This window comes from Saccopteryx bilineata, chromosome 2 (genome assembly GCF_036850765.1).
Source record: "Saccopteryx bilineata isolate mSacBil1 chromosome 2, mSacBil1_pri_phased_curated, whole genome shotgun sequence".
NCBI lineage: Eukaryota > Metazoa > Chordata > Mammalia > Chiroptera > Emballonuridae > Saccopteryx > Saccopteryx bilineata.
In genome coordinates this window covers 23,378,335-23,404,844 of record NC_089491.1, presented here as the reverse complement: position 1 = coordinate 23,404,844, position 26,510 = coordinate 23,378,335, and the positions used below count along the sequence as shown (strand labels likewise).

The window sequence follows — 26,510 nt, the reverse complement described above, 5'->3', positions numbered from 1 at the left end:
CGGTTCCTGCTGACTCGGACCTGGACGCCGCGGAAGAGCCGGGCGGGCGGCGGGAGTGCGGGAGTGCGGGACCGCGGTGGGGTGGCGGAACTGCGGCCCAGGTCCGGATGGCGGCGCCGCTCGTTCCGCGCCGGGGCGCCGGGAGTGCGGGCCGGCGCGGCTGGGTGCTGCTGCCGCCCCTGCTGCTGGCGCTGCTGCTGGCGCGGCCCGCGGGGGCCCTGGTGGAGGGGCTCTACTGCGGCACGCGGGACTGCTACGAGGTGCTGGGCGTGGGCCGCGCCGCCAGCAAGGCGGAGATCGCGCGGGCCTACCGCCAGCTGGCCCGGCGCTACCACCCCGACCGCTACCGGCCCGAGCCGGGCGACCAGGGCCCCGGGCGCACGCCGCAGAGCGCCGAGGAGGCCTTCCTGCTGGTGGCGACCGCCTACGAGACTCTCAAGGTGAGGCCTTGGGGTGCGCACCTCGCGGGGGAGCGGCCAGAACCCTCCGGGGAAGCCCGCGGAGCCAGGCTCTCTGCGACCCCCGCGCTGGGCGCGGACACCGCCACGACCCGTCGGGTGCCCGAGCTCTCCCACGTGGTCCTGTGTGAGAGCCCATTGACGAAGCGGGGACACCCCTTTGGCCGTAGGAGGACAGCCAGCCCCCTCCTGTTTGTGACGTCCCTGGTAATGCCAGGCATGGTGTCTGTTTGGGCACCTTACGATTTAGCGAGAGCATTTGAATAACATGCAGCTCACACTCAGAAAGCAGGATGACTGTTCTTGTGAAACACACAGGAAAGGTCTTCAGTATTGACTGATAGTGTGATAGCGCCAATTTGGCATGACAGGAACTTGGTTTCTGGGGCCGGTATTGATTGTGACATTTAAGAAGAGGAATGAACAACTAGCTAGTCAGAAGCCTAGATATTTGACGCTTGGCCCTGACACCCCGTTTGACCTTGGGTAGTGACTTCATCTGCCGGAGTAGCGGTTTCTTCATGTGTAAAATTAAGGCCATGATACTTCCTCACAGGATTTTTATGAGGGTTAAATAAGTGTGAGAAACTCCCTGCATAGGACCTGTAAAATAGGTGCTTAATGTCTTGGGGCTCAAAACTGCCAGTTTCTTTTTTTTTTTTTAAGATTTATTTAATTTTTTAAAACTTTATTCAGTGTTTTTAGAGAGAGAGACACAGAGAAAGAGACTGAGAGAGAGAGAGAAGGGAGAGGAGCAGAAAGCACCAACTCTCATATGTGTCTTGACTAGGCAAGCCCATGGTTTTTGAACCAGCGACCTCAGCATTCCCAGGTGGACACTTTATCCACTGCGCCACCACAGGTCTAGTAGGAAATATTTTGTGTGTGTGCACTCATTTGACAAGGGTTTTATTGAGCCCTGTGAGGATGGGGAGATTTAGCCTGATCCTGTTTTCTTCTACTACTGCAAAAATCCAACCATAAAGAAATCACATCTAAAAGGGGTGTTTCTGCTTCAAAGCCTCTATCCTAATATAACAATGATTGTAGTTATATGATATTTCTTTCTTTTTTTTTTTTTTTGAAGCCAGTTTTTCACATTACTATATAGTCTGTTATTAATGACTACTTTGAGTGGGTATACTACAGTTTAACCAGGGATTATTTTTTCAGATTAGCTTTTCCAGAGCTGAAAATACTAAGTCAAGGAGTTCAGGTCTCCCTAGTCACACTTCCCAGAGCAATTTGGATAGTATGGAGTCGTAAAATGAGCATGCCCAGTTCAATAAATTTTTACCAACTGGCGTTGGTGGGTTGTAATTTTTATTGACAATTAACTGAGGAATGGGTGGGGAGCTGGGACAGTGCTGAGGCCAGAGAGTTTAGTTGCCTGTTCTTTAGGATAAAGAGCAACTGAGGAAAGACTTCAGAAAAATGGAAAAGAACTCCTCCATCCAGGGACGCCAGCATCTGAAGCAAACACAGCAGGAAAGGGAAGGGTCCAGACCAGCAACCAGAAAGCCTGCTGCTGGTCCTCCAAAGCACTGATGGCATATAAGGAGGCCCTGGGCTGATGGAGAACTTCCAGAAGAGAGGGCAGCAGAAACACTAGCAACTGTGCCATCCGCTGTGCTTGGAGACGGGTGGGTTTGGCCTGAGAATGATGAGATGTTAGTAAAACGACTGTCAGAAAACAGAGAGTAGAGAAATCTATCTGCTTGGGAGGGGGGACCTCAAGACTAAATATTCTTGCCATTTTCTCAAAGAGACAAATATTGAGGCTGATCTGGTGGATCTGTAATAGTTGCAACTAAAGGTTTCTACCCCTAAAGTTTAGCACTGATGTGTCAGCTAATTAAAAGCACTAAAATGATTTGTCCACTCATGAACAAGGAATTTGGGGGCAGTTAAAAACTAGTATGTCTGGGGAAAGTAACCCTTTTACTTTTGATTCCCACAGGAGGGATTGTGGTAGATTCAGAGCTTCCGAACAGGAGACTGGAACGGGAGTTGTGCTGGTGGAGGAGGGAGTGCAAGAGTGTTCTGTCGTTTCCCCAACCCCGCTCAGTGGCATTAGAAAACATTTTTATGTTACATTTTTTGAGTTATGCTTTTTAGAATGTGTAAAAAAGAGGGGTTAAAAAATTTAAAAAATGACAAAAAACTTATCTTTTTATAAATATAGATACATTCTTAGTAAGATTTAGTAAATTCGGCAGGTCCCGGTGCAAATGTGTTAAGTTTTTTCATTCTTGTGTTTATGAGAAACATGAGCCTGATGTGTCCTAGCGATTTCTTCAATGTTGGGCATATATTTGAAAGGCAAACTCTCATTTTCTCATCAATAAATTGAAGAATTCCTCTCTTTTTACTCTTAATTGTGTTGAGTGCAGTAAACCCCCACCATACATATCATCTTAACTTTACACCAAACAAAGGATAGAAGGAACTTGCCTCCAGTCTTTCCGGGGAACATGGGGGGTAGTGTAAACAATCCAGCACCACAGCTTAACAGCCTTCTGCAACCTAATCAGGCAAGTGAGATGGAGGGTTGGGCAGACTGTCAGCTTGCAGCCAATTCCCCACACCTTTGTCCCCCAAAAATCTAAGCTCCAAAAACCCTGTTGGTTTTTTGGTCAGGCATATATTTCTCTGGAATACCATAGGGCGCACCTGGAAATCTTCTAGGGCAGTGGTCTCCAAACCCCCAGGCTGCAGACCGGTACCAGTCCATGGGCCATTTGGTACCTGTCTGCAGAGAAAGAATAAATAACTTAAATTATTTCCGCTTTATTTATATTTAAGTCTGAACAATGTTTTATTTTTTAAAAATGACCAGATTGCCCTGGCCGGTTGGCTCAGTGGTAGAGCGTCGGCCTAGCGTGCGGGGGCGTGCGGAGGACCCGGGTTTGATTCCCGGCCAGGGCACACAGGAGAAGCGCCCATTTGCTTCTCCAACCCTCCGCCGCGCTTTCCTCTCTTCCCCTCCTGCAGCCAAGGCTCCATTGGAGCAAAGATGGCCCGGGCGCTGGGGATGGCTCTGTGGCCTCTGCCTCAGGCGCTAGAGTGGCTCTGGTCGCAACATGGCGACGCCCAGGATGGGCAGAGCATCGCCCCCTGGTGGGCAGAGCACCGCCCCTGGTGGGCGTGCCGGGTGGATCCCGGTCGGGCGCATGCGGGAGTCTGTCTGACTGTCTCTCCCTGTTTCCAGCTTCAGAAAAATGAAAAAAAAAAAAAGACCAGATTTCCTTTGTTACATCCGTCTAAAACTCACTCTTGACGCTTGTCTCTTGTCATGTGATAGATTTATCTGTCCCACCCTAAAGGCTGGTCCGTGAAAATATTTTCTGACATTAAACCGGTCCATGGCCCAAAAAAGGTTGGGGACCACTGTTCTAGGGCACACCAGTGCGCCCTGGCGCACACTTTGAGAACCATTGCTGTAAGGGAATAGGAATTATCTGAGAGAGAAAAGAGCTGTCCAGGGATAGTTGGACCCTTGAAAAATAAGACTTAGCAGAGCTGTATGGAAAGTCCCGTTTGAAATTTGTAGAAATAGGCATGGGCCCCATTTCCAAGTGGAACAGCTCAGGAAACTTATTTTATTTTTAACTTCATTGTAGATGCCCTCCCCTGGAATAAGGGAAAGGACTTTGACTTGCTGTGTGTCAAAGGAGTTATTAAAAACAAACAGGGTGGTCTGGTTTTATTTCTGTCATAGTGGAAATTTGTGAGACTGTTGCTAGACACTATTGTTTCTGGGTAATGCAGATCTAGTCACCTGGGGTCACTCAGTTTGGATGGCCTCTGCCTTCCATATTACCCCCTTGAGGCAATGGGGATCTAACTGTTTTGCGTGGATTATATCTGCAGGCTGGAGAGAGAGCTTGTGAGGGCTAAGAGCTTGATGTGACCTTTGGTAAGAGCAGGTCAGATAGAGTGGTGGGAGAAGTTAATATGTTCCAGTGGCTCTGGAATGAAGATGAGATGCATCCCAGCCTGGGGTGGCACAGTGGATGGAGAATCAACCTGGAATACTGAGACCACCAGTTTGAAAGCCTGGGTTTGCTTAATCAAGGCACAGACGACAAGCAACCAATGAACCTTTTTAGTATATGTGCTGCCTAAGTGAGCACCCAATGAACAACTGAAGTGAAGCAACTATGAGTCGATACTTCTTGCTTTCCCTCCCCTCTATAAAAATCAACAAATAAAAAAATCTAAAGACAAGATCCAGAAGCCTATCTAGAATTCCACGTATCATCTCCTGGAGCAGCAGCTGCAGACCTGGGACCACATTCATTTGTTTGTCATTTTTGCTATACTCTGTATCTCTCCAAAAAGAGTAACAGTAAACCCTGTGGGAGTGTACTCTTCCATGGAGCCAGCCAAAAAGGAGGGAGAGAGGGGCATTGGGGAGACTGTCCTTCAGAGTCTTGTTCGGTTGTTGCTGACATATATATGGAGGGAAAAGTTGGCTTTATATTTGCTTTGCAGAATGTGCAGGTACTTTTCATCTCTGGAACAGTATATCAGAAGTTATTTCTCTCTTGAATTCTGAAATAATTTAGTCATAAGTTAATTGGAGCCAGGAGCCTTTTTTTTCTTCTGCATAATTTTTTCATAACCTTAATTTTTCTTATTACCGGTCAGTTCAAGTCTCTTATTATCAGTTTTTCATTTTGCAATTACAGTTTATATTCAGTATTCTGTATGCAGTGTGTCCGTAAAGTCATGATGCACTTTTGACTGGTCACAGGAAGCAACAAAAGACGATAGAAATGTGAAATCTGCACCAAATAAAAGGAAAACCCTCCCAGTTTCTGTAGGATGATGTAGCAGCATGTGCGCATGCGCAGATGATGACATAACACCGTGTATACAGCGGAGCAGCCCACGGCCATGCCAGTCGAGATGTGGACGGTACCGAGGAAAGTTCAGTGTGCTGTGGCTCGCTAAATTCGAATCCGTGACCAAAGTGCAACGTGAATATTGGTGCGTTTATAACGAAGCACCACCACATAGGAATAACATTACTCCGTGGGATAAGCAGTTGAAGGAAACTGGCAGTTTGGTGGAGAAACCCTGTTCTGGTAGGCCATCAGTCAGTGACGAGTCTGTAGAGGCTATACGGGATAGCTATCTAAGGAGCCCTAAAAAATCTGTGCGTGAGCCCACATCGAACTGCACTGAATAGATATGAAACTGGGAGAGTTTTCCTTTTATTTGGTGCAGATTTCACATTTCTATCGTCTTCTGTTGCTTTCCTGTGACTGGTCAAAAGTGCACCATGACTTTACGGACACACTGTATAATACAGTTTCAGGTATACAGCACAGAGGTTAGACTGTTCAGAGTCTCAATATATATATATATTTTTAAATAATTTTATTTTTTTAATGGGGTGACATCAATAAATCAGGATACATATATTCAAAGATAACAAGACCAGGGTATCTTGTCGTTCAATTATGATGCATACCCGTCACCCAAAGTCAGATTGTCCTCTGTCACCTTCTATCTTGTTTTCTTTGTGCCCCTCCCCCTCCCCCTTTCCCTCTCCCATTCCCCCCTCCCCCCCATAACCACCACACTCTTATCAATGTCTCTTAGTTTCACTTTTATGTCCCACCTACGTATGGAATAATGCAGTTCCTGGTTTTTTCTGATTTACTTATTTCGCTTCGTATCATGTTATCTAGATCCCACCATTTTGCTGTAAATGTTCCGATGTCATCATTTCTTATGGCTGAGTAGTATTCCATAGTGTATATGTGCCACATCTTCTTTATCCAGTCATCTATTGATGGGCTTTTTGGTTGTTTCCATGTCCTGGCCACTGTGAACAATGCTGCAATAAACATGGGGCTGCATGTGTCTTTACGTATCAATGTTTCTGAGTTTTTGGGGTATATACCCAGTAGAGGGATTGTTGGGTCATAAGGTAGTTCTATTTTCAGTTTTTTGAGGAACCACCATACTTTCTTCCATAATGGTTGTACTACTTTACATTCCCACCAACAGTGTATGAGGGTTCCTTTTTCTCCACAGCCTCTCCAACATTTGCTATTACCTGTCTTGCTAATAATAGCTAATCGAACAGGTGGAGTCTCAATATTTTTAACATATGATACAGGAGCTGTATTATATACTGTATTTCCCCATGCATAAGATGCTCTTATGTATCAGATTGCACCTTAGTTTTGGGGCCCAAAATTTGAAAAAAAATGTATTACATGAAGTTATTGAACTCATATTTTATTTATCATAAAATTCATACAACTCCCCATCACTGTCAAAACTCCTATCCATTAGCTTGTTCTCATCTGTTTCTGATGACAAATCACTGTCTTCATGTGTCGCCTTGTCCTCAGTTCCATCTATGGCACTGTATAAGATGCACCCAGTTTTAGACCCCACATTTTTTGAAAAAGAGTGCGTCTTATACATGGGGGAACACAATACCCATTATAACCTTACTGTGGTGTCCCACCAAACTTCTAATAACCAAACATCTCTAAATGTTGGTAATAAATGCATCACCAAATGCAATATATTTGTGTAAGATTTAGTGGATTTATGACTCAGGTCGTCTTGGTCAAATAAATGCCTCTCTGAAAGATTATTTTTTAGATATGGTGGTTTTTGTATTTTTTACAGAGACAGAGAGAGAGTCAGAGAGAGGGATAGATAGGGACAGACAAACAGGAACGGAGAGAGATGAGAAGCATCAATCATTAGTTTTTTGTCACGACACCTTAGTTGTTCATTGATTGCTTTCTCATATGTGCCTTGACCGCGGGCCTTCAGCAGACCGACTAACCCCTTGCTCGAGCCAGCGACCTTGGGTCCAAACTGGTGAACTTTTGCTCAAACCAGATAAGCCCGCGCTCAAGCTGGTGACCCTCGGGGTGTCGAACCTGGGTCCTCAGCATCCCAGTCCGACACTCTATCCACTGCACCACCGCCTGGTCAGGCTAGATATGGGGTTTTAAAAAAATGAGTACACTACGGTGATTTAAGTACAGTTGATAAGATGAGACATTATCACACTTAGTCATTGTCGTCCCCCCCTCCTGGGGCAACAAGTTTATTACAAGATTTGGAAGATCCAAATACTTGAATAAGAATTCCCACAAACATGGGAGAAAAGAAGAACAGGGTAGGGGAGAAGGATCCTGGGAAAAACAATCCAGCCTCTGAAGTTTCATTCAAGGGGGGAACCGCAGTGAGGATGGCCTCTTGACGCCCAGGGATCTCCAGGCCAAACTCCAAGCTGAGCAGGTATTTTGGATAAGATACTTCTGAAGGCCGTGGAGATACCAGGTGCCCTCGCAATGTGAATCCTGCGCAGAGAACGCCAGGGCAGTCCGCACACCCCCATTGTCCGCTGCACCAAGTCCTCTCGCTCAGAGGCTTTTGCACACACACTGTGTGTTTCTGGAACCACTGTCACCTGCAGCTGTCTCTGTCCAGCCTCTGGCAGTTCTGCACTACGTGGCCAGCCTCCCTGGAGCTCAGTACCTTCAAGTTCGGCATTTAAAATGCAGGGAGTATAGCTTGACCCAGCGTCTATGACTGTGGCCCCGCCCTGGCCGTCCAGTATTTTGAAAATGATATTGGCTTTACTCATTTTTTTGCAATTCTGCTTGTTAGTGGAGGGCCTACAGCACAGGAGTCTTACTAGGAAACTGAAGACCCTCCTAGCCACCACCCCCTGCTGGCCCTGACTGTGGCCAGAGGGAGGGGCTTGTCTTTGTTCCTATGGGTGGAGGGGGAGCCCCCCAGGGCCACACTGGAGGGCTGGGGTGAGGGTGGCGGGCCAGGACTCCAGGCTCGGTGGGGAAGTGGTCAACTCTAGGCTGGCCGGGGGAATGGCAGGCTCTTTGGTTTTCTGCCCTGATAGCCGAACCTCTTAGGTTGGAGTCAGGGTCTTGGTTTTCCTGGTACTTAGCATCAGCTTCGTGCCCACCACTTTGTTATACTTTCATTCTGTGACTGATTCCTGGGTCTCGTCCCACTCAAATCCCAGATTCTTCATTGTCTCTGTTACCTGGGGGTTCATGCCGCCCCAGGGCAGCTTGCTGTGAGGCCCCAGTTCCTCCTCCTGGTCCATGTTGAGCCATGGGTCCTTCTCTATGTATTTCAGGGTTCTTCTTTTGTTGGGGTCAAGGGTCATTAATTTATTTTTATTGATTTTAGATATTTTTAAGAGGGAGAAGGGGATATTTTACACACTGCTTTATATTTGCTTTATAGTATGAGTGGACACAGTGAATAGCACTTAGTGTATTTAACTACTGGGGATTCAGGGAATCATGGACTTTGGAAGTTAAGTAAATGAACTCTTGCTCACTGGGTGAACAGTGGCTCTTTTTATGTGGATATAGCACTTATCACACTGCACTGTAAATACTGAGTAGCCCTTCTCCCCTTCTCCCCCCCCCCCCACTAAGCCATGCGCCTCAGTTTTTTTGTGAGTGTATTGGCACCTAGCACAGTGTCTGGCACATCAGATAATGAATGGTAGGTAAAAACTCATACTGGAGATAGATTCAGATAGAATGGAAATCAAAAGTGGATTTCTGGAGTTTTTGACATCGGTATGTGAAGCCTACTTTTATATTTTACCCCAAATTTTAGTTTTAGAGAGTGGTACAGATACAGTTGATTGGTTGGACATGAATGAAAAATTCTTGCATGAGGGGAGAATTGCTTAAGGGGAAATTGGGTTCTGAAGGTTTATCAGAACATTAATCACTTTTTACTACAGATAAGAATGAGATAAATTAAGAAGGATGGCATAAAAATAAGCAGGTGAGGAATAGGTGGAAAGGACGCACTTAGAAAAACTATGATTGGTAGAAAATGAGAAAACAGCAGAATTTGACTGTGTTTTGCAAGACCACAGAGCAGAACACAGACACACACGATCTTGAAAGCGTCAGGGCCTGAAGGCTCTCTGCTCGTTAGGGAGGTGTAGGGAGCCTTCTGCTGCTCTCTGCTGCTCTCGCCTTGTCTTTGCAGGGATGTCACCAGAACACTTCAGTTTATCTTTATCAGGCTGATGGATGTGGCAGGGCTTTAGCTCTTAGGAAGAATTTGGCACAAAGCAGAATTCTGAGCTCCTTGCCTTTTTATGTCACTGTTTACTGTCCTCCCTTAGTATGTATATTTTCTTTCCCCTCCCTGTAACCAGTACTGAGGGGGGGCGGGGACCAGAACAGTGAAAAGGGCGCACTTCCTGCCGTTAAGCTTTTCCTATAAGTAGGAGAGAGACACTTACTGTTTCGTTATTTATTTAAGTTACAGAATAAAAATATGTGTAGATTATATCACAGCAGTGAGAGGACACAATTATTTCTTCTTTGATCTGGATCCAGAATAGTCACCAGGGTTGGCAGTAAAGGGACATTTCTGGTAGAGAGAAAACTTAATCAACAAAAGCATGGAGTCCTGAGTTTGCCAGGCTTGTTCCAGGAGGACCGAGATGTAGTTCAGTGAGGTACTGTAGTAGTGAGTGTCTTCTCCACCACCAGTGACACTCACTACTGTTACTATGTTTCTTTCCCAGCTTCAGTCCAGATTTTAGTCAGTCATCTGTAATAATTCAGTATCCATAAAAAATGGAAATGACATAAATTTATACATGTCATATATAAATTTGCCGATAAGCAGCCAATGTAGGTAATCTTGATAGCAGGTAGTTATTATTTCACATGCCAATTCTCATTGGGCACAGCTCCCCGGAACACTTGTAAACATTTGAAGCCTTGTCTGGACTTAGTGGGAAAGATGGCAAGTTTGAGAGTGATTTCTCTCAAGGGCCCCGAAGGGTGCGGTACCTTATGTGCCACGTTTGCTATTTCTGCTGTGAACCCATAAGTATTGTTTACTTTTTTTACTGCTCCCTTAATTTCAGCTGATATACCCTATTTATGGCCAAGGTTGATTATACACCAGATGTATTTAATTCTAGTGTTGCGACTACCTGACACATGTTATCAACAACCAATCAGTGCTTTGCATTAACACGAAAACTACTGAGTTGATACAATTCTAGCCAGAAACTGGGCACTTGACCTCTTAGTTTAGCTTGTGTGGATTTACCATGGGTAAACGGAACATTTTGAGATATTTACAGCACAAAGACCCTTCTTGCATTTTTTCATAGAACTTAGGGAATCTACTCCTAGGTGAGAAGACTGTCTGATACACCGTAGGTAGAATGGTTCAGGAGAGCGGAACATAGTTTGGGAATCACATGATGAACACCCTTTAACCTGTGTTCTGGCATTTAAATTTTATGTACTGAATAGTCACCAGAGGTTTTAAAGTAGAGAAGTAACAAATCTGATGTTTGATTCTGAAAGAAAATTCTGGAAAGAGTATTGAGGATGGTCAGGGAAGGCAGGAAGGTGTTGGTGACTGAACTGATTTCCCTTCCACTATCGTCCTCTGGAATCTTACCATTTCTCTGGTAACTTCAGAATCTCTTGATTGTGTATTCTTTTCACTTTTTTTCTGCTAAAGTTATGGTCACATTTCCTTCTTTTTTTAATGTTGACTGTTCCTCCTCTCTCTTTCATTCAGGCTGTTGTAGACTGACATGTACCTCAGCACACGTACTGGAACTGTTCTGAAGGGAACAGTGACACTCTTAGCATCGGATCTGAGGGCGCTTCATTCTTCCGAGAACTTTTCTGGCATTTGATATTATTGTTTACCGTGTAGTTCTTTAAGACGTTTCCCCTTGACCCACTCCCTTGATATTTTCTCTCCCATTTCTCCTGTCTTTCTAGTTATTTCTTTTCAGTTTGTAGAGTTTTCCTTTCCTCTGTCTACACCTTCAACACTGCTTTCCCTTACTTATGTCCTTTTGGCCTCTTTTCATTTTCTAAGCTTTTCCTGATGAAACTCAACTAAATCCTTGACAGCTCTAAAATCTGCACGTTTTCTAAGTTCATGTTTTCAGTCATCTCTCATCAGTAGTGCAGGTACCCCAAATTAAATATGCCTGAAATCAGTCTTGTTAATCTTTGTTAAAGAGTAAATTTTAAAAGAAGAGATAATCATGACTCTCATACAAATGCAAAATGAACAGGTATTAAAGATTTTAGTTAATTTATTAACGAGGGAACCAGTAAGACATTAAAATTGGTTCAAAAGAGAAAAAATGCCACACGTTTATAGTCAGACAAGGAATGATGACCTGCCTGTGAAACTGGCCAGTATGACAAGGCAGTAATCAATTGCATTACTCTGGACACAACTGCCTTTCAGTGAACAAGAATTATTTGCATTACTTCCAGTTTTCTACAAGTTACTGCTGTCCCTACAAAGATTTTTGTTGTTGTTTTTTTTTCAGTGAGAGGAGGGGAGGCAGATACAGACTGCATGCGCCCCTGCAGGGATCCACCCGGCAAGCCCACAAGGGGGCCATGCTCTGCCTATCTGGGGTTGCTGCTCCATTGCTCAGCAACTGAGCTCTTCTTAGTGCCTGAGGCGGAGGCCATGCAGCCATCCTCAGTGTCTGGGACCAACTCGCTCTAATTGAGCCATGGCTGCAGGAGGAGGAAAGAGAGAGAGAGAGAAGTGAGAGGAGGAGGGGTGGAGAAGCAGTTGGTTGCGTCTCCTGTGTGCCCTGGCCGGGAATAGAACCCGGAACTTCCACACGCTGACTCTACCACTGAGCCAACTGGCCAGGGCCAGTCCCTACAAAGTTAAAATAGACTTTTCAAAGACAAAGGTGAAACCCACCTACAGGAATAGACAATCCCTGGAGGTACCAGGGATTGAAAAGATATCCTGTAATTGTTTTTTTCTCCCCATTTCAGTATTTGCCACAGTTTTCCCTTGTATCTTCTCCAAATTTGCTGTCTTCATCCTCTGTTCTTTATCTTAGAGTAACACAGTAACTATAATTATGAACTTCTCCATTGTGCTCAACATGATTGATTTTTGTACTTCTTTAATCACTAATTCATTCTACTTAGTTTCTCAAATCTGTTTCTCCCCCATTCCATTCTTCACAACACTACCAGAATTATCTTTCAAACATACGTACTTCTGCTCAGTGCTGTTCATCTCATACTTTAAAACATTTTCTTTTTGATTAGCACAGCCAGTAACACTTTAGCATGACATCTAAGACCCTCTGTAGTTCTTATCCAAACCTATTTTGTTGGCCACATTTACTACTTCCTTTCTGAATTTCCCCAGTGCGCAAGCTTCCCTGAGTCCATTACATTCATTGATTCTTCTGAACCTTAACCCTTGCTGCTCTCCTTGCCTGGAACAACTTTTACCACACCTCACGTGCTTCTCAGAACCCAGCACTCGTGTCCTCTGGGCTGTGAATCCCATCACCAGTGGTCGCAGGCAGAGTGAGTCAGTCCCCTGGACCTTTGCACATCAAGTTGTGCCGTTCTTGCTTTCTAGATTCTTCTAGATGGGAGAGTTCTTGAGGCTGGGACCTTAGTTGTCTATTTATATCCTCTTTTGAGCTCAACAGAAGGCTTAATGCCCTGCATAATTATTTGCTGAATCAAAAATCACTAAGGTTTTTAAAAGCTCAAGTCACCGAGTTGATGATGATATCATACTCTGAACTGCAACACAGAGGAACAGATTTGGGTTCGGAGCATATTGAATTTGAGATATTTTTGTTTCATTTAGGAAGTATTCAGGAGATATTTGAAAGTAGGTGAGCACAGGAGAAAGAGGTCTGAGGATCACCAGTATGTGGGTGATACTGCGAACCATGGAAATGGCCGAGACCCCACGCAGCCTGAACACGTGTGAGAGGATGGCGGCGCGAGAGGCCGGTGGGCAGGGAACAGGGAAAGAAATGAAACTTATGCAGTTAATTTTCATCCTCTTCGCAGGATGTAATGGCCTGGAAAGAAATGTAGGGGAGCAGATTTTTTTTTCTTTAAAAAGATCATTTGTAGGTGTGTATTTCTTTTAAAAAATAGGTTTAATATATTTTTTAGAACAAACAAAACAGTACTATGTTTTCATCTATTGATTCCTGGCCCTTACCATCCTAAAATGGTTTTTACTATCTGTGACATAGGAAGTCTTTAACGTAAAACTGGCTGCAATATCAAATTATTGCAATTTATGTTTATTAAGATCAAACAATTCGTTATTTCTTTCAAGGGCAAGAACATAATATATTTTTGCCTCTGGGGAGGGGGGGAATGATCATTTTCCTGAGAGAAGGAAGGTCTCAGTACTTTCTTTGCTTGTGGGTTTCCTTTGTTCACTTTTGATCTAGATATTGGTGGTTCTGTTCCAGTCCTCCTGCCTATGCCCGAGAGGATTGGGAGTGGAGTGGACACCAGCAGAAGCACCATTTTTTCCTGTAGAGATTAGAAACAAGCAGCTTATTGCCCAGCTTGTCCAGGCCCAGGACAGAGAGGAGAAGAAACAAGTATAAAGGTTGTGGTTTTGGAAAGAAGTTGGAATCGTCCTGACCCTGGGACCTTAAGATCCACAAAATTGCTGAAAGAAAAAGTACTACTTATGGAAAGGTAAGATATTAAAATGTTTTAAGGTTTAAGCTCTTGAAGCCTGCAGTAGCATACTCTCCTAAGCTATAACACCAAGCAGTCGTTTCAGCTCAGTTTTGTGATGTAATCACCCACCCGGCCTTCCCGGTGAGATGGAGACTGGTGTGGCTGGATGGCTGTTTACAGTGAGGGAGAGCCTTTGTTTTTTTTAAGATGACATTTCCTGAGTGCCAGGCATTGTGCTAGGTCTTGGCTATACAGAGATGAATGAGTCACCCTACTGATCTTGTAGAAGTTCTCATTCAAGGAAGAGAAAAAAACTGGTGATTACAATGTGATAAGTGCTATAATACATAGGTAATATGTGTGATAAGGTGGTGTAACTATCTGAGGCAGTAACATTTGTGTCCAAAAGGATTAATAGGAAGTGGGAAGAAAGGGATGGGCATTGGAGTTAGAATTCTGTGTTCAAAGACAGGTGTGAAAGAGCATGGTGAACTGGAAGGACCCATTAGGTTCCAGAAGTTACTGTCTGGATGTTTGCTATGGCCAGAAGAGGGGAGAGTGACGAGATAGTGCTCGGTTAGATGGGGCCAGTATGGAGGCCCTATCTTGTTGGTTGCCAAGGAAACTTGAACTTACCGTATCAGCCATGGAGATTTCAGAATGGATGCAGGACTGTCTTAGTGCCCAGCTGCACAGGAGAACAGTAGTAAATATATGGTGTTCACGTAAGTGTGTAGCTGTAGCTCTCTAGTTGGGGCCCAGTCTTTGTCTTTTCTTTTTTGCTAATGTTCTCGGTGTCCTTGTGTTCTTACTAGTTTGATTTTAAAGTTTGTGGGTTACTTAATGAGTAGGATTTTGACTTTAGACCGTTGAGAGCTCCTAACTCTCCCAATTTGTGCCAACCTTGAACACCTCCTAACGTACATTATGTATGCCTCAGCCTAAAATCATTTTCTTCATTCTGGAGGGAGAGCTATAAACTAAGTAAAGATTCTGGCTGGTTAAATACCATAACAGGGAGGTGGCCACCCTTCTTGTCTCTAATCATGGTCAAAGCAGGGTCATAAATTTATGGTGACTCCAAGGGAAAGAAAACCATCCTAAGAAGTCAGACTTGGCCTGAAGCCTTTTGCAGGCATTAGGTAGTTTGAGGGCTCATGAGTGCTCATTAGGTAGTTTGAGGGCTCTTGAGGGCTCATTAGGTAGTTTGAGGGCTCTTGTTAGACTGTATAGACTCTGGGCGCAGTAGAGAGGCCAGGCACAAGAGGCAGATTTGGGGGTTGCTTGTTGCTGGAGCATGCATAGACCGTCCTGCTAGAGGAGCTCATGACTTGATGGTGTCACAAATCTAGGGACCAGTGAGGAGATGGTGACCCTTGGGGAAGATCGGGGAGAAATGCTTGAGGAGGGATATCTGCATTCTGTGGATGGTGACCTTCACTAAGATAAGAAAACAGAGAAGAAAGTATAGCCACTGGACACATGACATTCACAGAGCTGATTTCAGGCACACTCAGAGATCTTGCTCAGAACTTCCACCAGCAGTACAGTCAGGCTGGGAAGCTCTGCACAGATAGTGCTGTTGGCGTTGTGCAGGGATCTGACCTCAGTGTGGCAGTTTCAGAACTACTCGTAATCTAGTTGGAGCAGGGAGAAGAATCATGTTTGAAGAAATACATTTTAAAAAAGGCACCTGCCAAAATTGGGAGGCTGAGTTAAAAGCCACGGATTTCAGGTGAAAAGCAGAGCATTTCTATGAAAGTAGCCCCAAAAGAAAAAAAAATGGAGGAAGAATTCTTCAAAGTTGTCTTGAAATACTCAAAATGAGATACATCAAGAGACGTGGGCCCTGGCCGGTTGGCTCAGCGGTAGAGCGTCGGCCTAGCGTGCGGAGGACCCAGGTTCCATTCCCGGCCAGGGCACACAGGAGAAGCGCCCATTTGCTTCTCCACCCCTCTTCCGCGCCTTCCTCTCTGTCTCTCTCTTCCCCTCCTGCAGCCAAGGCTCCATTGGAGCAAAGATGGCCCGGGCGCTGGGGATGGCTCTGTGGCCTCTGCCTCAGGCGCTAGAGTGGCTCTGGTCGCAACATGGCGGTGCCCAGGATGGGCGGAGCATCGCCCCCTGATGGGCAGAGCGTCGCCCCATGGTGGGCGGGCCGGGTGGATCCCTGTTGGGCTCATGCAGGAGTCTGTCTGACTGTCTCTCCCTGTTTCCAGCTTCAGAAAAAATGCATTCAGAAAAAATGCAAAAAAAAAAAAAAGAGACGTGGGCTTTAGTCTTCAGAGTTGTCATTATGACCTATAAAGTTTTACCCTCTTTCAGTTAGAAGCTCTAGAATATAATAATGGCTTAGAGAAGGAATATTTGATTGACAGTTGAGAGGTGTGGCAGTTGCCACAAGACAATCTTTTTTGACAGAAATGAACATACAAGGAGTGAATTTGAAAATACTGTCAGCCTGAGCTCAGCCCTTCTTAATAACAGATGGTTCCCATATTGGCCCTCTACACAGTGCCATGGAAAGTTTAAATATATTTATATCTAACTCTACTAGTTACTACTGCGAAATTCTAGGCAGCAGTTAAAAATATTTTGAATGTAATGAAAGAGATTTGTCACAGAAAATGTGCTCATCAAATTCAGATTTCTTAATAGAAAATATATAACAATTTTAATGGATACAGGGAAGTCTTTTGTCATTAGGAGACTTTTTTTTTAATTCAGTGAGAAGAGAGGAGGCGAAGAGACAGACTCCCGCATGCGCCTCAACTGGACTCCACCCAGCAAGCCCACTAAGGGGAGGTGCTCTGCCCATCTGGGGTGTTGCTCCATTGCTCAGCAACTGAGCCCTTCTTAGTGCCTGAGGCAGAGGTCGGAGCCATCTTCAGTGTCCAGGACCAACTCACTCCAATTGAGCCATGGCTTCAGGAGTGGGTAGGATGGGAGAGAGAAATGAGAGGGGGAAAGGGAGAAGCAGATGACCGCTTCTCCTGTCCCCTGACCAGAAATCAAACCTGGGATGTCCACACACCTGGCCAATGCTCTACCACTGAGCAAATAGCCAAGGCTCATTAGCAGACTTCTTATTTGAAATCTATGAAACTACATTTTAGAGGAATCAGGAGGAGGTCCTAAACAGATGTAGAACCTCTGTTTACTGTAGCAGAGCACTAGATGTAGATTGTGAAATGCTGATGCCTGAGAACCTGCAACTTTATGTGGAATAATTCATCCTAAAAAGAGATTTTTGTTTTCATAATGGTTTCTGCATACTCACTTATAGAGAGTAAAGAATTTGTTATGCTTCTAGCCTTTAACATTTTTTAACACTGACAAAGGGGGTTGCCAGTGTGATAAAAAGCGATCCATAACGTAGTTTAGTAGCTCCTCAAGTGATGTAGCTCAATAAAAGATTGGTATTTATCACTGTTAGAAACTAATTAAAATTAGAAGACATTTTAAGGATGTTTTATTTGTGAACATTTGTAAACAGAGCAGCATTTCAGAGTGTTATATCTTTTCAACATGTTTGTGTGATGAAGATTTATTTGTTACCTTATTTAGGAACCGGACTGTGACAAGGTGTTATAATAGTAAAGTACTATGTATTTGTAAGATGTTTTTGTACAGTGTATGTCATTTGATAGTCAAAACAAGCCTGTGAAAATATAGAGCAGATCTTGTTATTTCCTTTTTATAAATAAAAAAGGTAGTCTCAGAGAGGCTAAAAATTCCACTCAAAGTCACAGAGCTAGACTTTGGCCAGTACACTGCATAGATGTTTCTTTGAGATGAGCATAACTCAGTTTTGTAGGCACAGACTGGCTTTGTCTGCTTTTTGTTGTCTTAATCATTGCTTCCAACAGAAAACTTTCTACGTAAAGCTGGAAAATGATTGTGAATGTGTACGATAGCTATAAACAGTTTTTCCTATCAACAGTTATGAGAGTAGGTAACTGTTATAAGATAGAGAAGACATTCTTATTAGCACAACACTGGCTAAAAAGACATCATTAATTGTTATTAAAATGTTTTTATTTTTCTAGGAGGACTAACAACACTCAAGAATTTAGGGAGAGATTTTTATGCTTTACAGCAAACATTAAAGTTCTAGAAACAAACCACTGTGTGCCTTTGAAGAGGGATGGGACTTTTTTTATTTGGACAGTTCCAGTGCTTTTACTCACATTGACCTTATATAGTTGTAAAAATTCTAGATTTGACTTAGCAGATTGTAAACTAAGACCATGTTCGGAAGCGTCTGTGACCTTGGCTGTCTTGTTACTGTACAGGATGAGGAAACGCGCAAGGATTATGACTACATGCTGGACCACCCGGACGAGTACTACAGACATTACTATCACTACTACCGCAGGCGCCTGGCCCCGAAGGTGGATGTTAGAGTCGTGATCCTGGTCAGCGTGTGCGCTATCTCAGTGTTTCAGGTGTGTACTGATGGGTATATGTGTCTGCGTGTATGTGCCTGAGTGTACATTGCCTGATGCTGGTCATGAAAACTGATCTAGAAGTACCTGTCTGTAAAATTTTACCTGAATTTGAGATAAATTTTTTACCTTAGAAAAATACTCATTTTTTTCAACCAGTGATAATACTAGAATCTTTATCAGTGTGAAATTCAAGAAACGGATGAATGTCATTATATAACTATCAAAAGTCCTATCAAAAATTTAACTTCAGCCTGAAATCAGTTTTCCTACTATTTTCTTAAACTTACCACACCTATCTTGTATTCCTTCAGAGGAAAATAACATTTCAAGTGACTAGAATGAAGCAATTTGCCAGTTTGAAATTGATTTTTCAAACTATCAAAACAATGGATTTTTTTCTCATAGCCTCCTGTAGAGTGTTTCCCACAGCCAGATTCAATGTCAACCTGATCGTATCATTTACTTTTGTAGGACTTTTCAATAATTTTCTGTTAAACCTGGGAAAACTCTGAACCTCTTAATATTACCTAACAAATCTTGGCACCTGGTCCAGGCCAGTTGGCTAAATGGTAGATGTCACCTGGCATGTGGAAGTCCCAGGTTCTATTCCTGGTCAGGGAACACAGGAAAAGTGAACATCACTTCTCCACTCCTCCCCCTTCCCTTTCTCTCACATTCTTACTCTCTCCCCCTCCTGCAACCATGGCTCTATTGGTTTGAGTCACTTGGCCTTGGGTGCTGAAGATGGCTCTGTGGAACCTCCACGTCAGGTACTAAAAATAGCTCGGTTGCTGAGCAAGGGCCCTAGATGGGCAGAGCATCACCAGTAGGGGGCTTGTAGGGTAGATCCTGGCCCCAGTGCATGTGGGACTCTATCTTTCTGTCTCCCCTCCTCTCACTTAAAAAAAAAGTCTTGGCACCCATACACCAAAAGTTTGTAGTGTTTGCCATCATTATAACGACCAGAGATATCCCACACATTTCCACAGGCCTGCTAAGGGCGCTTTTGCTCGGGTTGAACACTACTGAAATAGATTAAAAGAGCTATACCTTTTTAAGTTGTTTTAAAATATCAGAAAAATTTAACTTCAGCCTGAAATCAGTTTTCCTACTATTTTCTTAAACTTACCACACCTATCTTGTATTCCTTCAGAGGAAAATAACATTTCAAGTGACTAGAATGAAGCAATTTGCCAGTTTGAAATTGATTCTCAGTGTAATTTCCAGAAATGAGATCCAATTCATATAACAAAAAGAATTTCTATTGAAAACTTGTAGAGGTTGTATATTTAAAATGTATTGCCTTTTGTAGAAGTCTTTTTAAAGGGGGTGGGGTGGGTTATTTTACTTTTGTTTTTAGATAATGTAATCTTCTAGTAACTTTTTTTTTTTGCTATTCCTAATAGATTGCTACTATAATATTTCAGGATATTGTTGGTGTAACTGCTATATTCATTTAATAAAAGAGCAAATAAAATGTGTGGAAATGTCAGGAATAGGACTTTTTCTGACAATTAATAAAACTCTTTGTTGTTGAAGATATTTATGAAATGAGTTGTTTTCCTGTCCAAGTATGTAGAGTTCAAACATTTTTGAATCTTTCAGTTCAGAATCTGATGAGCATTAACTATGTAGATGATTTAGGGAAGAGATAGGAATGAATATTTATAGTTGCCTGAGTCTATATCCTGTGATTTCTTTAAATGACTTCTGTACCAGCTAGTTTTGCCATTTAACTCTTCTTCCAGTAAATAGACTGCAGTCTTGAGAGACACAGAAAGAGAGATATTAAGATTTCCTAATAATGATGTAGGGAAGAGCCAAATGGTAAATATATGAGATCACGGGTGTATGATTCCATTGATCAGTCCTCTGATCTTGGGTATCTACTGTTTGATTTTTTTTTTTTTTTTTGAGAGGAGGGTAGATAGACTCCCACATGCACCCTGGCCAGCATCCACCAGGCAAAGACCATCTGAAGCAGATACTCAAATCAACTGAGTACTCTCAGTGCCTGAGGCTAATGCTTGGACCAACAGAGCTATCCTCAGCACCTGGGCTGGTGCTCCAACCAGTTGAGCCACTTGCTGTGGTAGGGGAAGGAAGAGAGAAGCGGGACTGTGAGGGGAAGAAAAGCACATGGTCGCTTCCCCTGTGTGCCCTGACCAGCATTGAACCCCAGATGTCCATACACCGGGCTGATGAGCTGTCCACCGAGCAAACCAGCCTAGGCCTCCTGTCTGATTTAATGACTTTTTGGCTTGACTCAGGGCTTACCTCACTTATCCTGCCTTGTACACAGAGGCATTATTCAATTGTATCTTTTACTTAAATAGTAAGATGATTGAAGTCTCTATTTTTAATCAGAATGGTTTGGCGGTGGCTGTGCTCACCAAGATGAATTTTGGTAATAAAAATGACCCATTTTTCTTTGTTAAATATTCCAGTTTTTCAGCTGGTGGAATAGCTACGACAAGGCAATCAGCTACCTGGCCACCGTGCCCAAGTACCGCATCCAGGCAGTGGAGATTGCCAAGCAGCAGGGGCTGCTCCGGAAAGCCAAAGAGAAGGGCAGACACAAAAAGTCCAAAGAGGAAACCCGGGACGAGGAGGAGAACATTATAAAGAACATTATAAAAAGTAAAATAGATATAAAGGGAGGCTATCAGAAACCCCAGATACGTGATCTCCTCCTGTTTCAAATTCTCTTAGCCCCCTTTCACCTGTGCTCGTATATAATCTGGTATTGCCGGTGGGTCTATAATTTTAATATCAAGGGCCAAGAATATGGGGAAGAAGAAAGACTGTATCTCATACGTAAATCTATGAGGATGTCGAAGTCTCAGTTTGATAGTCTGGAAGATCATCAAAAAGAAATGTTCCTCAAACGGGAGCTCTGGATAAAGGAGAATTACGAGGTGAGTAATTAGTCTCTGAGCTCTTCGTGCCTTCTTCCTTACCAAGGTCAAATTACGTGTAGGATAAGGGGTCCCAGAGGTGTGCTCTCAACTTTCTGCAATCTGAGAGCTAAACAGTGAATAAAGATCTTATTTTTATTGAAAAGATGACTATATTTGGTTGTGGGACAGTGGGTTTTTAACCTGTAATTCAACTTCTTAAAAGATGAACTTTAAATACTTTGGTAAGCCTGACCTGTGGTGACGCAGTGGATAAAGCGTTGACCTGGAAATGCTGAGGTTGCCGGTTCAAAACCCTGGGCTTGCCTGGTCAAGGCACATATGGGAGTTGATGCATCCAGCTCCTCCCCCCTTCTCTCTCTCTGTCTCTCTCTCTCCCTCTCTTCCTCTATCTCTCTCCTCTCTAAAAATGAATAAATTAAAAAAAAATACTTTGGTTGACTGATGCTGAAAATTTTAAGAATGGTCTGATTTTGTGTGTCAAACTGCAATGGGACAATAAGGTATGTTTGCAAGGGTGTCACAACCACTTTCTATTTGTTACACTAACTAAAATTTGGTCTCCCCAAATTCCTTTCCTGTCATGTAAATTTAGCCACAGAGATGAAAAAACAAAACAGAGGGAATAAGAAATGGCAATTATGTTGAAATAACTTCACTTTAAAATAAAATGAACAAAGGATCTTTTGTATAATAACTACCACATGTATGAAAAGTTACTTTTATTTTTAAATTAAATTTACTTACAGTAATGCCTCTAAACTTAGGCATTTTTATAATTGCAATATGCAACAATTGTCAGCTACAACAGTTACTTTGAGGTGCTTAGTCCTAAAGGCACTAGTTGTCTCACCATAATATTATTTCAGGTTTTGGATAAAGTTAATTGTTAATATATTAAATGTAAGAATAAAGAACAATGAAACCTTCCAAGAAATCTAAGCTATATTTGTTTGTTTGTTTTTAGTTTCATAACATTCCTTTTTATATGTGGTTTCCTAGACTACTAAGAATCACGTTGCATCTGAATTATATTTAAGTAACTTAACTTACTATGAATTGCCAGAATGTTTTGGCAAGTAGTTCTTTTCAGCCTGCTTATCGATAACCTAAACATGAAAGACGACATACTGTTTTGCTCCTAAATTATTTGAAAAGTTTTCTTTTAAAGTAGGTTAAGCAGCCTAATCCACAAAACTCTGTCTCTCATAGAGTCCTCTTCTGGGATGAATTATATTATTATATGAGGTTCTCTTAGTCACTACTTCCTAAGTTTGGAAGTAAAATAATTTCTTAACAAAATTTAATGTGACTATGAAACTGGTTCTGAAAACTTGTCCATATAAGCTTCAGCTGACATCCACTAAAACGTTACAGAAAAGTGTATGTGTTGTTCTTAACCCATGTGGTTTATTTAACCTTCTTTGGTAACTTTAATAAAAATATTTTGAGAGAAACCAGTACCTTTGAAGATAAAAGTGGATGTAAATTCAATTTGGAGACAAGTGTATGTATCAGGTCATTTTGTTTCTTGGTTAGGATCAACAAATACCAGAAGTCACCAGTTCAATTTATAGAGTACTATAATAAAAAAAATAAGTGTGATTATTATTGGACATTAATTGTAGAGAGGAGATGTTTAAACCCTTTAAACTCAGCTTATGTGTGATTTCATTGAGGGAAAGCATGTATTCCGAGGTTAAAGAAATTGGTGACAAAATCACTAGTCCTTGTACAAGTTGTTCTTTTGCACTTAACACTGAATGTTAGAATTCTTAATTGTGTAGTATTTTTTAGTGCTTGGTCTTCAGAAGACAAACCAATACATTCACTGGATACATTTACCTAAACTTATTTTTGAAAAATGTAAATATGCCATAAAGCTAATGACAAGGTTTCCCTTTGGATTAGAAAGTCACTTAGTGTTATTTATACATATAGGTCTACAAGCAAGAACAAGAGGAAGAACTAAAGAAAAAATTGGCGAATGACCCCCGATGGAAGCGGTATAGGAGATGGATGAAGAACGAAGGGCCCGGCCGGCTGACGTTCGTGGATGAGTGAGGGCTGCTGGGTGCTGCTGTGCCAAACCTCGGACGTGATGCTATTTTCATAACGAATTCTTTCAGAGTTGTGTCAGCTGCTCCTCTGCAGTAGTTGCAACTTCCTCAAAGTATTTGATTACACAGAATAATGAAGAAATTTAAACTTTACCTTAAAACTTTATACATAAGACATTTATGATTGTTCAATTTTTATATCCTATTTGTGGATTTTGTTAAAAGATTGGACATGAAGATTTATTAGTTGCAATTTAAAAATTTTATATGTTAAAAGAGTTGACATGAAAATTGATTAGATACCATTGAAAATTTTTATGTGTTAAGTGCTCATTTGTCAGACGTGTTTCCTTATTCTTTGTTAGAGTGCTATAGTTCTCTGTTTTCATGGCCTCTAGTGTTTTCATGAAACATAAACAATGATAACAGCGTTTAATTACATTACTCCCAGTGTCTTTCTAGACACAGACGGCAACAAAATGATTTCAGCTGTCACACCATCGTCATTATAGTTGTCCTAGAATTGAAATACGTTCAAAATGTCTCTCTAGGAAAATATGCTAGCATATCTCTTCACTTTCTCCCCAGTCAGAATGTCTTTTTACTCTTTCTTCCCAGTCATGATTTTCTTCCTGAGATCAGAAACTCTCCAGGAGAGTGGCTCAACGTTCATGTCCTTGTGGGATGACCTTGATTACAGTCATTATAGGACTATAACTATTTTCAACCATTTTTCCAGAAAAGGCCTTGTTAAAAAGTCTTTTGTGCCACAGTATTGCTTTTTACCCCCCACTTCAGTTCTTAAAACGTGATAGAGCAGAAAGGGTACTAAAAAGTTGTTCCTATATATGAAGTCCTTGCCTGGTGAAAAAAATCCATTGTACATGATGAATGCATTTACATGCATTTAAACCAGAAAAGAAGTGACTGGCTATGTGCTGTCATAAATAAAATAAATGTTTTATTTGTGTGGAAGTGATTCACACATAGTTTGAAGCAAGTATGATACTACACCAAAATATCGAGACACATTCATGGTAGTGAATCAGCATTCCTGTGAAAAGATTTATCCCATTTCTTTATATTAATAAAATGGTTGCAATATATCGTTTGTTGGTATGACATGTTAAGTCAAAGACTAACATATTGCTTTTGTATTACATAATTTAAAAAGATTAGTATAAATAGTAGATATGCAGAGTCTGTTTCTAGCTAAAGTACACTAGTCCTTCCAGGGGCTCAGCCCCAATGTGTGTGACGTGCAGAGAAGCAGGAGGGAAGCGTTCTGCCCTGCTAATAGGGACGGAGAGCTGAGCTGCGTTGGTCATCTGTGAGTCATTAATAAAATGCCTGAGTAGAAACTTGGGGGAGGAGTCTGACCAGATTAGCATTAAGGCCCTTTTAAAGATCTAAAATTCTGAAATGATACAATATTTTTATTTTTATAGACTTCAGATGAATTTGTTTTATGCATCTATTCTTTTTCATGAGGTTGGAGAAATTATAGAACTAAGTTATATAGGAAGCCGTTTCAGACTTCAAAAACCCAACTTTTAAATGCCTTTTAAGGTGCCATGGTTGTCGTACAGTCAGCAACTCCTGTTAGAGTTCATCATCATCTATGACATTTAACACACAATAATATTTATCTAAGAACAAGTATGTGCAATATGTTATAAGGACCAAAAAGAAATGTAGGCACTTGCCCCTCTGTTAAGGTTTCAAGGACATTTCTAGTACTTGAGGTATTTTTACCTAGACACAAGGAAAAATAAGAGGACTGAATATGTTAGCATTCATAAAGTTTAGCTGATAAAAACAATATATCTTTGGATGTTATTTTGCTTATCTGCCACATTGCTATATTTCTTGTCCCAGCAGACTGCTCACTTGGTAAAAATTTGGTCCGTCTTTTGGAATCTTGGTTGTTGCATCGGTCAAGATGAGTGGACTCTCCTTAATAGAAGGACTACATGTTTCCTGTCTCCTCTTCTTCAACAAAGTAACTATGTTTCAAAATCCTAGAGTGAAGGAAGGGCCATTAGTTGCCACAAGTGTCATTCAAGCACTCTGGGTATCTTTACTGTCTCCGTACTTTGCCCATCTCCCACCAAAACCCCAAAAGCTTCTCCATTTCAGAACCATCTGGAAAAGAATCCTGCTTAGAGAATCTCGCAGCCCCACCAGTTTTAACATTTGTCTTGTGCTTCATTTGAGGGCCATTTCTTTTCTCTTGACATTCAGGAGTTTATAGCTCAACAGCTGTGCATTGCTCTCAGTTTGTTATCACTTCGTGTCGCTGAGCTCTGTGTTAAAAGGACTCTTAGGGTACTTTTACATTCCTGTCTAACATCTTCATAACTGACATCGCTACTAACCCTCTCCTCATCGGCCTTGTTTCCTCATAATCCTCCAAGTTCTGCCAATCATAGGTTGCTGTTTCATTACACACCTATTATCTTAAATACTACAATTGGTATATAGAATTTTAAAATGTTACATGAAAAAATGGTTGGAATTGAAGAATTAACAAATTTTAGTACTATTGAATTTATATTTAGAAAATCATAATCCCTCTCCTTTGAGATTCTTGTTTTGTTTGCTTATTTTGACTGAAAGGGCAGTAAATTTTAACACCCAAACTTTGGAGCTAATTCTGGTGAAGTGGAAGCCACTGCTAAGCTAACCTTCAGCTGGTGTTATGAACCAGTCTGCTGCCCCAAACTGAAAGTCCTGTGGAAATGAAAGAGAAATGGCATTTATTAGACGTTAGTATTAATAGACCTAGCTATTTTAAGACATTAAATCAGACATGGTCTCTGATGAATTATAATAGTGAATTTGAGGCAGATAAATGTTGGGATACATGCATACTAGTTGTGTATGGTTGAAATATAATCTTATTTGTAAAATATAATACTTTTCCCATTTGAAGATGTTACCAGGTTCCAGATTTGAGTCTTGAACCAAAATAAAAATTGGGGCCTAAATAAAAATTCCTAAGCAAATTATTTAACTTTTCTGGTTTCCTCATCTGTGAAATGAGAGGATCTTTTTAGATAATTAGGATTTAAAATTCTATAAGCCTGCAAATTCACATAGG

General features: G+C 42.0%; 1 protein-coding gene across 1 annotated transcript; it reads left to right on the top strand.

Moving 5' to 3' along the window:
- DNAJC25 (DnaJ heat shock protein family (Hsp40) member C25) lies at positions 1-23,721 on the top strand. The gene is made up of 4 exons (XM_066256525.1): positions 1-440; positions 18,274-18,426; positions 20,877-21,347; positions 23,289-23,721. The coding sequence occupies exons 1-4, from the start codon at positions 108-110 to the stop codon at positions 23,409-23,411; spliced, it is 1,080 nt and encodes a 359-aa protein (XP_066112622.1). The 5' UTR covers positions 1-107; the 3' UTR covers positions 23,412-23,721.
- Positions 23,722-26,510: the final 2,789 nt, after the last annotated feature.